This window comes from Mesoplodon densirostris, chromosome 16 (assembly GCF_025265405.1).
Source record: "Mesoplodon densirostris isolate mMesDen1 chromosome 16, mMesDen1 primary haplotype, whole genome shotgun sequence".
Lineage (NCBI taxonomy): Eukaryota > Metazoa > Chordata > Mammalia > Artiodactyla > Ziphiidae > Mesoplodon > Mesoplodon densirostris.
The window spans coordinates 4,605,491-4,621,444 of NC_082676.1; the positions used below are offsets into that span (position 1 = coordinate 4,605,491).

General features: G+C 59.7%; 1 protein-coding gene across 1 annotated transcript; it reads left to right on the forward strand.

The window, feature by feature from the left end:
* Window positions 1–6,977: 6,977 nt before the first annotated feature.
* On the forward strand, window positions 6,978–15,953 carry CTSZ (cathepsin Z). The gene is made up of 6 exons (XM_060079319.1): window positions 6,978–7,263; window positions 7,714–7,877; window positions 11,345–11,524; window positions 13,755–13,905; window positions 14,302–14,464; window positions 15,337–15,953. Exons 1-6 carry the CDS (start codon window positions 7,121–7,123, stop codon window positions 15,445–15,447), a joined length of 912 nt encoding a protein of 303 aa, XP_059935302.1. The 5' UTR covers window positions 6,978–7,120; the 3' UTR covers window positions 15,448–15,953.
* The last annotated feature ends 1 nt before the right edge of the window (window position 15,954 follows it).

Consider the following 15,954-nt stretch of genomic DNA (forward strand, 5'->3'; position numbering starts at 1 on the left):
ACATGGAGTCAGCACACGAGCTATTTTGGGACACTGCAGGACACGGTGGGGGGCAGAGCTGCTGGGAGGGCCCAGGGGCCAGCCTGAGGGACACCCTTGATCTGCGTGTGTTCCCTGCATGCCAGAGGAGCAGGGTGCAGCGGGCTGGGCACGCCAGCCTCCACCCTGGAGCACACCTCTCTTGGTCCCCTCAGTTTGCCAGGTTTCCAGATGAGCGCTTAAAAGGTTTTTCTGTTAATGGGGCAGCTGGCAAAAAGGCGGAAGAAGAGAAACCCTGTTTGCTTTGATTCCAGCGCGGCCAGCATTGTTTACTCAGCCTGGGCGGCATGTGCTGAGCTTGGGATGCTGCCAGGGGCGGGGGTTGGGGGTAGGGGGCGGATGCCAGGCATGGAGGCTGCGGCTCAGCAGGGCCCACCTCTCCCCAGACCTGAGCCGTCTCAGCTGGAAAGCGGGGTGACAGTCCCGAGGCCCAGGTCTGCGTTGAGGACTGAGCAGCCCTCAACACCCCGGGCAGGCAGTGTTTTCCAAGTCAGCGTCCCAGGATGGAAGGTGGTGATGCAGCTGACTGCGTAGACGCACCAGCGCCCTGGGTACCGAGCACCTACCATGTATCTGGCCTAAGCTAGCTGTGGGCACACAGAGCTCTCCATCTGGACTTAACACGTCCGGGTAGCACAGAGTGGCCGGACACGCAGCACGTCTGACCCCAGCCTGTCTCTGCTCGTCTGTCCTTATTCATGAAGATACCTGCTCCCTGGGGAACGTGCGCCCCTCTGGCTGCCAGGTTAGCGAGAGCCAGTGAGGAGGTGAAGACACAGTGCCTTTTTCAGTCCCCGAGAAGTGGCCCCTTCCCGCCACACAGGTGAACGTGTGACAGTTCACACGGGGGGAGACCCAAGGTCTGCTCTCCTGTCAGGCTGAAGGTGACCCCTTGCCCTGAAGCACGGCACGTGATTAAAAGTGGCCATCTGTGATGAATGACAAAATCATCTTCTCCCCTGAGAAGGGCTGTGACAGAGGCAGGTGATGGTGACAGACCCTGAGCGGAGCTTCAGCGGGGCAGAGGGCAGGAGCGAAACTGCCCTGTGCACCGGGGGTGACCCTGCTCGCCCAAGGACACTGAAATGATTAAGTACCAGCGGCCAGCCCTTCGTCCCGAGGAGCAGTCCTCAAGAAGATGGGTGGCAGCAAGCCCCTTCCTGGATGACACTCAGGTCTATTATGGGAACAGGACCAAGACGATAAGGAAAACCTAGTGTCATCCAGAAACGCCACATCGGCTGCTGCCAGACTTCCCCCGGAGATGACCCCAGTGGTCAGATGGGGCTCCCCCAGCCCTGCATTCGGCAAATGAATGATTAGGAGGAAAACAAAGTTCCCAGAGAATTCATTGATTTCATCCGCCCCTGATCTTCCACTTCTTAGGGCATCATACTTCCTTGCATAACTTAGAGAAGACTGGTGAATTATAGTGTTTGCTTGTGATTCAGAGGTAGAAATTTTTCCAAATGTCTTAGCAAGAAAATGACATCTGAGGAGCCATTAGGAGTGACTCAGCCGGGTGTGGGCAGCTCATCAGATGAACTGAGTTCCACTTGCTTGTACTCTGCGTCGTCGTGCGTTCTCTTACTGTAAAAGCAAGTTCGGGGAGGATGAATAAGTGACTGCAAGAAGAAAGGCACTAACTAAAAACTAGTCGCTGTTTCTCACTGAGCCAGGCTGCCCAGGTCCACTGAGGAGTCTGAGACCTTCTCCCCGTCGGGTGGTCCATGCCAACGGCTCCCCATCCCTCCCCAGCTTCCAAGCCCAGGGTGGGAACAAGGTGCCATCTCTCTGGGTACATTGAGAATCAGCGTCCTGGGCTGTGGCATCTCTGACTTGCAGGAGGAAACACACACACAGAAACACACACACACACACACACACTTCCCGTGAGTTGCCGTGATTCTGAGGGTGTATGGAGACGTTAACCTTCTCGGTTGTATCTCTCCCGTCTCCCATGGTGTGCAGCTCCGGATTCACAATGCTCAGTGGCAGAAAGACAGAGAAGCATAACATGTGAAATCAAACACGAATATATACTTCTTTCAGCCCCGTGTTTGTCCAAGAAATCTCCATTTTGTCTGTCTCAGAAATCCACTCATTTATCCAACAAATATCGGCTGAGTCCTCTTTGGGGGCTCGAGGGACCTCGGCGAAGTAGGAAATCCCCTCCAGGAATGAGACACACCTTCCGAGTTCCCTCTCTCTGGCCGCTACCAAGTTCTCTGCCACCCATCTCTCTTGATACCTCTTTTAGCCCACCTCTGGGCAAGGGGATGGTTCCTCTCCATCTGGGAGAAGAGACTAAGGCTTGGAGACGGACCCGACGGCTCAAGTCCCAGGATGGCGCGGCAGAACCAGAGGTGGGTCGCAGGTCTGTGGATCTCTACATCTAGGGATGATTCCAGGTGTCAAGAGGCGGACCGGCCAGACAGCCTCCAGCTGGGCCTTCCTCCTCACCTCTGGCCCATAACTGGGTCCTGCCAGCCCTGCTGCCCAGACAGACGTGCCCGTGCTCGCCATCTCTCAGCAGAATCCCCAACCTATCACCGCCAGCTCTCCTGTCCACGACCGCAACGGCCTCTACCTGACCTTCCATCCGTCCTCCCAGAGCGAGCTCACAGAACACAAAAGGTCGCGCCCACTGCTCTCCAGGGAAACCAGCGGCCACCAGGGTAACACCGCCGCTCTTACCACAGCTGATATGTTGTTCAGATTGATGGGAAAAGCCCACGGTCGGAAGCGGGGTGGGGAACCAAAGGAGGCCGAGAGGGAGGGAGGGTCGGGGAGGGCTGGGTGAGAACCAGTGCATGACGAGGAGCCCTGCACCTCGAGGGCAGCGGCCTTCGGGCAGCGGGCAGCACGGTCTTCGATCCCAGAGCGCGCCAGCAGCTGAGAGGCGCGTTTACAGCCCGGGGACCTCACCCTGCCGCCCTCTTCTCCAGCCACCTCTGTTGCCACTTGGTCGCACCCACCACGGGTGCTGTCCTTCCAAGGCCTTTGCACACACCCTCCTTTCTGCTTGAAAGGTCCAGCACTTTCCATGGCTACGTCCTCAGCAGTCAATCCCAACTCACTGGGTGGCTAAGAGGACGGCCCAGAGCAGACTCCCGAGGCCCTGTCTCTGCCAGGCCCGTTCGCTCTGTATCCAGCATGTTCTTCTTCGAGCCTCTTTCTGTTTCCACGTGTCCCCTTACCAGAATATTCGCCCTGGGCAGGTGGGGACTGACCTTCCTGTGCCCCCAGGGCTGGGTCAGTGGCGTGGCGCATCCTAGGTGCTCAGCAATGTTTGCCGACTGTCCTTTAGAGCGCCAGCAGACTGGACCGGGTGAAAGGCCCAGGCCGCTCTGCAAGGGCTCCTGGGCCAGCACCTGGGTGGGCTGGATATGACCTGCCCGGTGGGCGGTGGCTGGCGCGTTCTGAGGTGATACTCAGGGATGGACCCCCAGGAGCCGAGTTCCCTCCCAAGTGAGCCTGTGCGGCCAGCAGAGGGTGTGGTGGTGATGGCATTTGGGGACCACGAACTTGACCCACATTCGCTGCAGAGGGTCAGTGTGAGCGTCTGACCCAGTGGCCGCGTGGATGGAGACGAGCCTGCAGCTGGCGAGGGGACCACGGTGCCCCGCGAGCCAGACTTGCCTTCTGTCACCGCCAGCGTCTTTCATGACAGATGCGGTATCCAGGATGTGGCTCAACTCAGGAATGTGGAACCATAGGAAATGTCTGCAGCCTGCCGGGTGCGGGCAGGCAACACGGCACGAAGGAAGGAGAGGAGAGGACTTTGAGGCAATTCCACGGTAAACAAAAACTCACCTTTGTTCTTCTGCTGCAGGTTGGGAGACTGGGCCGGCCCTGGCCTACCTGTAAAGTGTCTGATTTCTTTACTGGGACGAGGGGACAAGTCAAAAATAAAAATAAGTTTTAGAAGCAAATAGGCTTTTGCGTCGTGGCCTTGGATCACATGTTCGCCAGGAGACCTTACGGGGCGTTAAAAAAGAAAAAAGGGACTAGACTCAAACCCACCCACCGTGAGCCTTGGGCTGAGTACCGGTCTCTCAACCTCTCTGGAGCCTGTCTTCCCACCTATAAAATAGGTGACAGCACCTGATTCCCACCTCACAGGGTTGTGCCGAGGGTCAAATGAGAAAAGACTTTCCCAGGTGGGAGAGTCTTCTAGACTGTCATCTGTATCTGCCTGTAGACACAGCCCAGGGGGCGGGAGTGCAGGGATGACTCAGTTCCATGCGGGCTCCCGGCGGGGCTCCCAGGGAGAGGCCTTTGTCCTGGTTTCAGGGAAGGGTCTGAGTCTCAAGTATGCGTTAGATGTGCTCCACATGGGGACACACAGGGGAGGATGGCCTGAGGGGAGCCGACCTTGGGGTCCTGCCCGAGCCTCCTCTGTTCCAGGCAGATAAAACAGTCATGATCCGCAAAATGCCCTCACAAGCATGCAGAGCGGTGCAGGGACCACGCAACCTGCGCTCAGGTGCACCTGCTTCGGGGAGAGACAGGCGGCCAGTCCAGCAGGTTCTCCTCTCCCTCCATCCCAGCGGCCTTTGAATTTCACCTGTGCGCCTTCAGAGACCTCCTAGGGCCAAATGCCCTTGGCTAACAGAGGCGGTCAGGGCCGTGGTCCCCTCCCTCAACAGAACACAGCTCTAAGGGACCCACTGCGGTTTCAGTGACCCCTAAGGTGATGTGGCTAGCTCACCCCTCAGAGCCGTGGGCCAGGTGGACGTGCATCGGCGGACCACAGCCAAGTTCAGAGGGGAAGGAAGGGTCCAGGGGCTTGGCTCCGCGTGTCGGACCCGTCACAGGTGCTGAAGAAGCAGAGTGGGTCACAGAAGAACTCAGTTACTTCTTCTTGCCTTGAAAGTTGTGGTTTCAAATGGCTGGCCTCCCTCCCCCTCCTCCTGCCCGATTTTCCTGTCACTCTCTGAGTTTGAGTTGCTTCTAGGGTAGGAAAACCCTGGTGTATCACCACCTGTCAACGCTGGATGTCCTATTCGTTTCCAGCCTGAAAATGTCACCGTCCCTCCCTTTAACCTGCATTCTCCAGGGCTGAATGCTCCCTGACCCCCAAGCCCCACTCTGACCCTTACTGCAGGCCCTGGCCTACGGAAGCTGAGTCATCTGGCAGGCCCAGCTCTGCAATCTGAGGCTCAAAACGAAAACAGGGCGCCTTGGGCAACCCGGCATCACACCAAGTGCTCCGGGCCCTGTTGACGGCAGGGGTCACAAGCCCACGAGGCCGGCCCTGCCTGTTATAACACTGACGCGCGTGGACCTCCTTGGAGAATCCCAGGGCGCCTTCAGAACATCCATATCTCCCAAGACGGCAGGTACCGCAGAGCTTGTAACCCGGTGCATCATTTTCACCCAACATCAGGGATGCAGCCCCAGACCTCACAGCAGTCATCAGAGGCTGGGCCTAGGGACCGTCTGTGTCCCATGTTATAAAACTTGTGGTTGGACTTTGCACCTCTTGGGCCCTGACCGCTTATGGGGACTTGGGGGTCCCCAAAATATTTGTCACCCTGCAATATTGGGACCATTCTGGTCATTCTTCAGCAACTAGGAGGTTTTAGCTTGTTCTTTGGAGGAGACCAAACACCCACCTCTTAGGAAGACCCCACCTGGATGACGGATGTCACGGGGGTCACGGGGACGACCATGCCGGCTTGTTTCCTCACGTGGATGAAGGACAGATTGGCTGACTCACCTTGGCCATGGAGGAAAGAGGGGTAGGAAGGGGAAGTCCCTGCTGGAAGCTCCCTTCCCACACCTGCTACACCCGAGGGAAGGGAAAGGCTTTGGCGCCAGGGCCAGGACACCTGTTCGGGCAAATCAGCCTCTGCAGATGTGGTTTCTGTGCCCCATCCCCACTGCTCAAACCTGGATGTTTTCTCACGGGATCGGCGTGGAGGATGGGCAGCCCCATCTCACCTCCTAACCAGGAACTGACTCACACTAAGGGTTCAGAGGAGCCCACTTTCCAGGAAGATAAAAGACACCTCAACACATAGACCTCAACTGGCAGAGGCCGTGTCTATACGTTGCCTCAGCGATAGCGTCTCAGGAGCAGGGACTAAGCCCTGCTGGGATTCCGTGGGTGCCCCAGGGCTTCCAAGGGTGGTCACAGAAATGGCTGGAAGTCCATGGGGCAGACACCATGGTTTCTGATTGCGGGTTTGGTGCCGGCAGAGGGAAAGAGGGGGTGGGCGTGTGGGGATGCCCATGTAGTCCAGGGAAGAGCAGGGTCCCCGCATCTGAGGACCCTATAGCCAAGGCTGTGGGCCCTAGAGCAAAAAGCCTGGACCCTCTTCTCCCAGGACCAGGGAGGCCATTCTGTGGTCAGCTCAGGTGACCGCCACTCAGGAGGAGCAGGGGGAGGGGAAATTCTTGAGTTACGAAACCAAGGCCCCCAGGGTCCCACTTCTGCTTTTGTTTCTCTGTTTGAAGATGAAACGCTTTGTTAGCAGAAACCTCAACCAGCAGCTTTGGAAGTTGGAATGTAGAATTAATGATTCAGGCCCAAGTGAAACTTTCTTCGAGGGGCATTTTCTGGAAGGATCCTGTCTTCCTTCACTATGTAGGGAAAATGTCTCTCCAAAAAGGGCCTGGGCCTTCGGGAAGTGGCCTTCAGAAAGCTAGACCAGGGCACGGTCCTGCGGGGAGACCCCCTGCCCATCCCCGGAGGCCGGGGCCCACGTGGGATGCGGGGAGAGGGGCACCTCTCCGGGGCCAAGGGTCCCAAGAATCCAAGGCTGGGGATGCCCGAGAGTGAATGAGGTCTGACTGATGGGAGGCTCGTGGCTGGTGGCCGGGTAGGGTCTTGGGTCAGCTGAGGCCTGGCGCGTGACCCGAGTCCTGGCGGCGGGCCGTGCGGGGCGGGGCCGGGTCACCGGGGGCAGCCGCGCGCCCCGCCCCGGGGGAGTGTCCCGCCCGCGCGCAGCCACCTTAAGGGCCGGGCGGGGCGGCCGGGGCGGAGGCTGGTGGAGGAGCTATCGGCGCGGGATCCGAGTTAGGACCCGAGTCGGGATTCGAGTCGGGGTCCGATCGCACCGGCGAGGGAGCCATGGCGTCGTCCGGGCCGGCGCAGCTGGTGCTGCTGCTGCTCGTGCTGCCGGCGAGCGCGGCGCGGGCCGGCCTCCACTTCCGCCCGGGCCGCGGCTGCTACCGGCCCCTGCGGGGGGACCAGCTCACCCAGCTGGGGCGCAGGTCGGGGCGGCTGGGGGAGGGGGCTGCCCATCTCCCGGGGCTTTGCGCCCTCTCCCGCCTGGAGGACCCTGCCGCCTCCTTGGGGTGCCAGGAACCAGGACGCCCAGCCTCCCTTGACCTCTGAGGGTCAGGGCCAGCCCCGTTGCTTTGGGGGCGCGCTCTTTCCCATTTGCGGGGTTGGACGAGGCGCACCGGTGCAGGAGGCAGGCCAGCCTCGCCGCCCTGGCATTTGGAGCATGGCTGGCGGAGCGGTCTGGTTCCTGCACTGCGGGGGGCGCGTGTGTGCCCTGCCCACTTCAGATTCTGAGCGGGCTGGGGCGTCTCCTGGCTGAGACGGCCCGCTCCCTCTCGCTCGCAGTTTGGGGAGGGGAGAGGGCGCTGGGGAAGGTGCCTGCGCGCCCGACCCCCGGGGCCCCAGTGCTGATTCCAGTGGTGGTGGTCTGTTCCCAGGACATACCCCCGGCCTCACGAGTACCTGTCCCTATCGGATCTGCCCAAGAGCTGGGACTGGCGCAACGTGAATGGGGTCAACTACGCCAGTGTCACCAGGAACCAGCACATCCCCCAGTACTGTGGCTCCTGCTGGGCCCACGGCAGCACCAGTGCCATGGCGGGTAGGTCGGGGACTGCGGCCCTTCTTCACTGTGGGCCAGGAGGGCCCGTCCGGCTGCCTTCGTTGTCAGTACGGGCAGCTGCAGCCCAGGGTCCCGGGGGCCTGCAGTTCTGTGCCAGGACTCTCAGCCTGGCATGGGGCGGTGTCTGCGTCAGGCCTAGGGGAGCGGACCCGGGGCCTGTGGATGCCCGGCAGTCACAGGACTGGAGACCTGTGACAAACGGCTCCCAGGAGCCTTATCTGTCCCGAAGCTTGTGACCTGGGCTCTTGGGGATCAAACCACAAACTCACCGAACCCCCTGCTGGTGTTTGGGTATGCGGAAGTGAAGCTGCTTTTCAGCGTAGTTAATATTTGAAATGAATGCCTGCCCTGGGTTTGGAACATTGAGCAAGGCTGGCCGTTTTCTCATCTGGGCCTTAGCCGCCTGGCTGCAGCGAGGGCGGGAAACCTCGAGGCCGGGGTTGGGGGGCGGGGGGGATCCGAAGTCAGCGCCGCTCTAGAAGGCTGCTGGGCCTGCCTTGGTAGGGGAGGGAGGGGGACTTCACACCAGCCTGGCTCTTCATTCATCTCGGAGTTCCGGAATCTTTCCAACTCCTGCCCTGTGGCATTGTGTTAAGCCAATGTGTGGCTACCGCCCTTGGCCTAGCTCGATGTCTCATCCCATTTAAGCCTCCTGGCTGCCCTGTGATTGCTCCCACTTTGCAGATGAGGAAACAGGCTCTGGCAGGGAGGTCAGGAGACTAGGCCTTTGTGGGAGTGACAGCCGGGAGCAGAGAGCCCGGAAGCTGGGGTGGCGTCTGGACCCCAGGGCCAGCCGGCTGTACTGGGGGCATCTGGCAGGGTCTCGTGGTGGCCCTGCCCCGTCTCTCCTGGGGGCTGGGCTGTACTTCCAACCCTTCAGGAAGGAGGAGGGTGGGGGCGGGTAGGCTGAGCCCCTTTTTATTTTATTAAAAAATTTTGTTTTGGCTGCACCCCGAGGCTTGCAGGATCTTAGTTCCCCAACCAGGGGTTGAACCCCGGCCCACAGCAGTGAACACGCCGAGTCCTAACCACTGGGCCACCAGGGAACTCCCTGAGCCCCATTTTAAGGTGTAGGAGCTCTTCTGGGCAGCTGGGGAGGCCCCTGACCGGGATGGAGATGGACAGGGCCCCTGGAGAATGCGGAGCGAGGCTTAACCACTGGAGCCGCTGGGAGACTTCAGGGCCCCGCAGGCCAGGCGGGCAGGCAGGCAGGCAGGCAGGGTGTGGGCGGGCCTCGAGCGAGAGGCTCCGGGCAAAGGCTTGGCAGGAATGGCGCACTCCCTGGCCTGGAGGAACTGAGTGGGCCTTTGTGGCAGGGGCCTAAGGGTGGGTGGGGGAAGCTGAGAAGGTCACCAGGGGCCCTACCCCCAGGGGAGGGGCCAGGCAGAAGCCCGAGGGATCTTAGGGTGGGAGTCACATGCCAAGATTTGCATCTGTAGAGGAGTGCGGGGGCCTGGAGGGGATGGCCTGTCCCTGTTCAGCGGTCAGCCCTCCACTTGCTGGAGTGGAGTCTCCTGGGCAGATGACTGCTTCTCCCCTCTTGCTCTCCAACCCCTAACGGCCTCCCTAGCAGCAGGCATCCTCTTCCTCTTTCGCTGAGAAAACAGAAGCCCCCAGAAGGGGACTTCCACGGTGCCCGGCCCAGCCGCCACCTACTGCAGCTAGTCATAGCCCGCCTTCCCTCCTGTCCCCGGCCGTCCAGCGTCTGAGCCCCTGGACAAGGCCATCCCTGCCGATGCTCAGACCTGGCCATCTCTGAACCCCACCCCGTCTCCAGCCGCCAGCCCACTTCTGGGCTCCTGGAGGGGCCTGCAGTCCCCACCTTCTCCCTGCCAACCCGACTCCCTCCCGTCGCCTGCCAGCTCCTCGCCGAGGTCACCGGCACGGGGCCGCCAGGGGCAGGTCTGGTGGTTGCCCCTGGGCCTCACCCTGCCCGGTTGTGCTCGATCAGACCCTCCCCGAAATGTTTTCCTCGCCTTTAGCCACAGGCCCCCCCGCCCCGGTCTCTGCCTCACTGGCCCCTCCTTCATCCGCCCGCTTCACTTCTGGACATGGGGCTCCCCGGGACCCTGCACCTGGACTCGGCCGTCACGCCCACCCGCGGGACACCTCAGACCTCACGTGCTCCTCTTTTCTGCCACCACCCTCACCCCCAAACCGGTTCTCCCCCGGCCTCCCTGATCGCTCCGGGAGAAAGCCACCCCTGCCTCACTCAGGCCCAGGCCCAGAGGCGGCTGGCCTCCTGCTTTTCACCCGCAGAACATCGGGCCGCAGGGCTGGACTCCACCTTCCAAGCACCGCGGCGGAGCTGCCCGCCCGCCCTGTCCGCCTGCTGCTCCCCTGGTGGAGCAGCTCAGACCCAGGCCGGGTCCCTTTTCTGTTCCGCTTGAAACCCTCCAAGGTTTCAGGCAGATAGAACAAAACCCTGGTTTGCCCGCAGAGCCTGTGTAAGCTGGCTCCCCGTTCCGTGTTGGGACCCAGTCGACGCCAAGAGCTGAAGAACGGGGCGGGTCCCCGCAGGTGGGAGGGGTTATTGGGTGAAGCGGTGTCAGCTGCAGGGTCAGCAAGGCCGGGGAGGAGGCTTGAGCGCCCAGGGCGGGCGCGGCGGGAGGCTGCTGAGGAGCTTGGGGAGACCAGCTTGGCTGGAGGGCGGGGCTCACCCGCACAGGGGGGTCCGCAGAGGGCTGTCCGCGGAAGAGCACTGGGCGGTGCGTCCAGGGGCGCTGGGGGAAGGGCCGGGGCACGTGCTGGTGACCGGCCGTGGGTTCCACAAGCCCGGGGCTGGTCACAGGGCCGGATGTACAGTCCTGTGGGCCCAAGGGCCTAGGAGGTGACCCCAGGGGTGTAGGGGACCCGGGGCTGCAGGAGGGAAGGAAGGGGGCGCCTGGAGGGGCTGCTGGTGGGTGAAGGGCCCGGCCGCTGGCTCGCCGTCATCAGGGAAGGAACAGGCGCAGCTGCGGTGAGTTCTGAGCTGGAGGTGGGAACTCGGGATGCGGCCACGAGGTGGGCGCCTGCCGAATGGTTGAAAACAAGATGGCGGGCCCTTGGTGGGGTTGGCTGCGGGGCCCCGCAGGATGCCGTCTGTGCAGGGAAAGGGGGGCAAGGAGCGGGGGGCCGTGGCTGCCCTCAGCCGTCCCCAGCCGCCCCGTGGGGTGTGTGGGCCCAGGCGCGTGGGGAATGAGAGTGGGGTCGCCGACCGGCCCCTAGTCTGGCTCCCCAGTGCCCTCGGGGATCTACCAGCCTTCAGGCAGGACACGCCCGGCCCTGCCCGGATGGCACTTGTAGTGGGGGGAGGGTGGGCATCGGTGCCAGGAAGGGCCCAGGAGGCCTCTCTGGAGAGCAGGGACCCCAGGGAGGAGGGGAGGGCCCTCCAGAGAGGGATGCGTGGCCCCCGGAGCGGCAGGCAGTGGGGTGGGTGCTGACCAGCATGGGTGCTGCCCCCGCAGACCGGATCAACATCAAGAGAAAGGGAGCGTGGCCCTCCATCCTGCTGTCCGTGCAGCACGTGATCGACTGCGGCAACGCCGGCTCCTGCGAGGGGGGCAACGACCTGCCGGTGTGGGAGTACGCCCACTGGCACGGCATCCCCGACGAGACCTGTAACAACTACCAGGCCAAGGACCAAGGTAGGGCCTGCTCATCCCCCAGACGCGCACGCACACGCACACACACACACACACACACACACACTCTCTCTCTCTCTCTCTCTCTCTCTCTCTCTCTCTCTCTCTCTCTCTCTCTTTCACACTCTGCCCTCTTCCCAGCGCACGTGTGGCCCGGAACCCAGGCCGGCACACTTCTCAGGGCCTGTGGCCGGGGCCCTGGGGGAGCGCAGGACGGAGCTGGGAGCGCCCTGCCGCCGTGTGTCTCCTGGGGTGGGGGGACGGGAAAGGTGGGGCCTGGCATCCTTGGTGGGAAGACCAACAAAAAAGGACTTGGGATGGGGGTCTCCAGCCTGCGTGCCCTGCGGCCAGGCCGGGCCCTGGTGTTTCGGTTTTGACGTGTTGGCATTTTGGTGGTTTCATGGCCCTTTGTAAGGGGAACGCTCATCAAGGGAAGAGTGTTTTTCAGGAGCCGGGTATGGCGAGCAGGCAGGAAGCAGGCGGGCCCGGCCTGGTTTGAGACCCTGGTCCCGGCCGCCTGCATCTGGGTGGATTTGGAGCCAAGGGCGCTGCACAGACCAGCGGATGCAAGCTGGCCTGGGGCCCTGGAGGCGGCACGGTCCTTTCAGGCTGCTCCCCTTGGAAACCCAAGGAAAGAAAAGTCCAAACCCTAACCCCACAGTGGGCAGTTTTAAGTCACCTGTCTGAGCTCCCTCGTAACCAGAGCAGAGAGCTGAGACCAACTCAAAAGGCCTTTTGAGACAGGAGCGGGGAGGACGGCGGTGTGGGGGGGGGAGCCCGGGGGGCTTTTCTGCCCCCCCCCTCCATCTGTAAAATGTGTGCTCAGGCCCCTGTACCTTCTGAAGGCGCCATCCCACGCCCACAGGCTGCCCCCGCCTTGCCTCCCAGGCCGTATTGCCCAGCCAGGAAGCATCTTCCCAAACTGGTCCAGTGAGTTGTTGAAGTGATAGATGCAGCAGGGGTCAGAGAACCAAGGAGAGGTGTCCAGGATGAAGGGGAGAAGGGAGGGCCCCCGAGGGCTCAGAATCGGGAACCAGGCGGTCCTTGTAGCCCTGATCCGCCCAGAACTGGTCTTGTCTGTCCTCGGCCAGGCCCCTCCTCCCACCTAGTACAACAGGGCCAGATGGAACTCATGGGCACCTGATTGTTTGCAATAAGTAGTCCTGGCTTTTTTTTTGGCTGTGTTGGGTCTTCGTTGCTGCATGCGGGCTTTCTCTAGTTGCAGCGAGCGGGGGCTGCTCTTCATTGCGGTGCGCAGGCTTCTCATTGCGGTGGCTTCTCTTGTTACGGAGCACAGGCTCTAGGCGCGCGGGCTTCAGTAGTTGTGACACGCAGTCTCAGTAGTTGTGGCTCGTGGGCTCTAGAGCACAGGCTCAGTAGTTGTGGTGCACGGGCTTAGTTGCTCCATGGCATGCGGGATCTTCCCCGACCAGGGACCGAACCCGTGTCCCCTGCATTGGCAGGCGGATTTTAACCACTGCGCCACCAGGCAAGTTCCAGTAGTCCTGTCTTTGTATTAGCAAATGTGGCCACAGATCCACCTTTTTTCAGGTTGTCCTGGGCATTTGGTGTCCAAGGGACAAATTAAACCAACAGTTTAATCCTCAAGGAGTTTAATGTCTTCGGGGAGGAGTCTGGATAGATACAAAACTATAACAGAAATAGGTAACGTGAAAGCAGTAGAAAGTGGTGCCACGGGCCGAGGCAGGATGGACGAGGTGAGAAGTAATACTGTCTAGGGCCCAGGAAGGATGCAGGAGACGGTGTGGAGTCTTCCAGATCTAATAGCTGCACTGTTTTTTGAGGCCTAATTATTGATACCTCCTCAGACCGAAATAATAAGAAAATGCTTATTTTTTCCCCAAACGTGTCAGCCTATTCACTAGCCAACAATACAGTCTTATTAAAAGTGAATAATCTAATTACACTCTATTCTCAGCTGTAGAGTATTGTGCAAAGGCCTTTCCCCTGGCCTTAAAGGAAAAGTGGAGCTTTTGAGCACCTACTATGTGCTAATTAACATTTCTATCCACTGAGGTCTGGGGAAAGGCTTTTTATAACTCCTGCCGCTGAAGGAAGAGGGTAATTAAACACCCGAGGGCAAGAAGATTTCCATTATTAGCTGATGGATGGAGCGTTCAGTTAGAAAAGTGGAGATTGGGTCTGGGTGTGCTACTTTGTTCAGGGGTTAACGAGGAAATGGCTTCACGCTGACTTTCCGTGCTGTCCCCAGAGTGTGACAAGTTTAACCAGTGTGGAACGTGCACTGAATTTAGCGAGTGCCATGTCATCAAGAACTACACCCTCTGGAAAGTTGGCGACTACGGCTCCCTCTCCGGGAGGGAGAAGATGATGGCAGAAATCTATGCGAAGGGCCCCATCAGGTGAGGAGCTTTGAGACCCCTGCCTGCAGGGGGCGTGCACGCTTCCAGTAAAAGGGACCCGGGTGATTTTCACCCCTTTCCTTCTGGCCAACTTTACCCACAAGGCTGGAGACACAGCTGCCACGTGAGTTTTCTCAAAAGTAAAGCTCAGTAGCCCACGTGCCCCTCGTAGGATTATTGTGAGGGAAGGACACATCCATGGACAGCTCCCAGAGTGTAGCCAGTGCTCTGGGGCGGCTGGGGCGGCTTCGGTAGGGAGGACGCCAAGTGAGTAACAACAGAAGTTTGGGCAGAATCATCAGGAGTGCGTTATCTGAGCTGGATCCACGCGGCTCTTCCTAACGATGGTCAACTATGGCCACTGAAAGCGCTCATTCTTTCCCTGCTTGCTCTCAGCTGCGGTATAATGGCAACGGATAAGATGTCTAACTACACCGGTGGCATCTATGCTGAATACCACAACAGGGCCTACATAAACCACATAGTCTCCGTGGCCGGCTGGGGTGTCAGCCATGGGACGGAGTACTGGATCGTCCGGAATTCGTGGGGCGAACCATGGGTAAGACATTTCCACTGCGACTCCTCTCACTTGGATGGTTCTGGGGGTTTTGTAGCTGAGAACTGCGGCCCTGAGCAGAGGGGCTTCAGGCTCCAGACACGTGGGGTGAGGGCCTTCTGCGCTGCACGGGGGCTGTCCCCGGCCTGTGCGTCGCAGCATGTTTAGCAGCATCCTGGCCCCTACCCAGTAGATGCCGGATGCTCCTGCCCGCTCCCCAGCTGTGACAACCAAAAGATGTCTGCAGACATTGACAGATGTCTCCCGAGGGGGATGGGGGCTGAGAAGTGCTGCTTTAGAAGTTGCCGTTTAGCTAGCTTCTATCCTTCTACAACTATCTCATTCTTTTTCTTGCCATACTTTCGGCTCTCCTAAGTAATACTGTGGAGTTTCTTCAAAAATACTTTTTGAGTTGAGTCAAAAACCCAGGGGAATTAAATTAACTGCCAGAATTTTCATTTCTAAGACCTAGTATTAACCATTAACAGCTGAAGACACAAATTCATTGTTATGAAATCAGGGAAGGTGATTTATGTCGAAGTGATGAAATGTCAATGTTTTTTATTAAACGACTATAAATGGGGATATTAATAGGTAGTCGAGTCATCTGGTCTAAAGAGTCGATCAACATTTTAGTTACATTAATTAGCTCTCGGCATAAGGGCCACGTACCCCTCGTGTTGAATATTAACCAAGTTAGATATTTCACGAAAGCTATTTCCGAACAGGGGTCCCAGGAAAGGGAAGGGGCCGCCGAGCGGGTGGCTGGGACGCTGCAGGCCCCCCGAGCCTGAGGCTGAGTGAGGAGGGGAGGGAGTCAGTCTGCGCAGAGCGCAGACAGGATCTGAGCTGACGCACGGTCCCACTCCTCACAGGGTGAGCGAGGCTGGATGCGCATAGTGACCAGCGCCTACCAAGGTGGCAAGGGTGCCGACTACAACCTTGCCATCGAGGAGAACTGCACATTTGGGGACCCCATCGTTTAAGGCAGACGTCTCCAGAGGAGCGGCTCTTGAAGAAATGATCGCATGAGCCGTAACCAGAGGGGATCCCACCTTCACGGGCACTGGGGTGGTACTGCCGTGGTTTGAAGGAACTGGGGGTTGGCGGTCACACACGTGACGGCCGGTGACTGCCCTGGGCGCCGAGGAGGGACGGCCGCCGCGATGCCGCACGGGCTAAAAGCGTTCCTGGGGCGGGGGAGTCGCGGAGGAGACGACCCAGCACCCGCACAGGACAGCTTCCTGCCGGGAGGACGGCAGCGCACCATCTGCCTGGAGAAGCGTGATCCATCAGGTGGTGAATGATGTGACCTCTGTTTTCTTCAATAAATGATTTGACGACTGTGGTCTGTGTTGTATTTAAGAGGTGGACCATTTCAGACTTGTCATCACCAGTTCCTCTGTCACCCTGAAATCAACGGTAGGGCCGCAGGGGGATGGCGATCTCAAGTGGCCAAAGGGATGAATAAAATGCACACTTCACACCAGAAC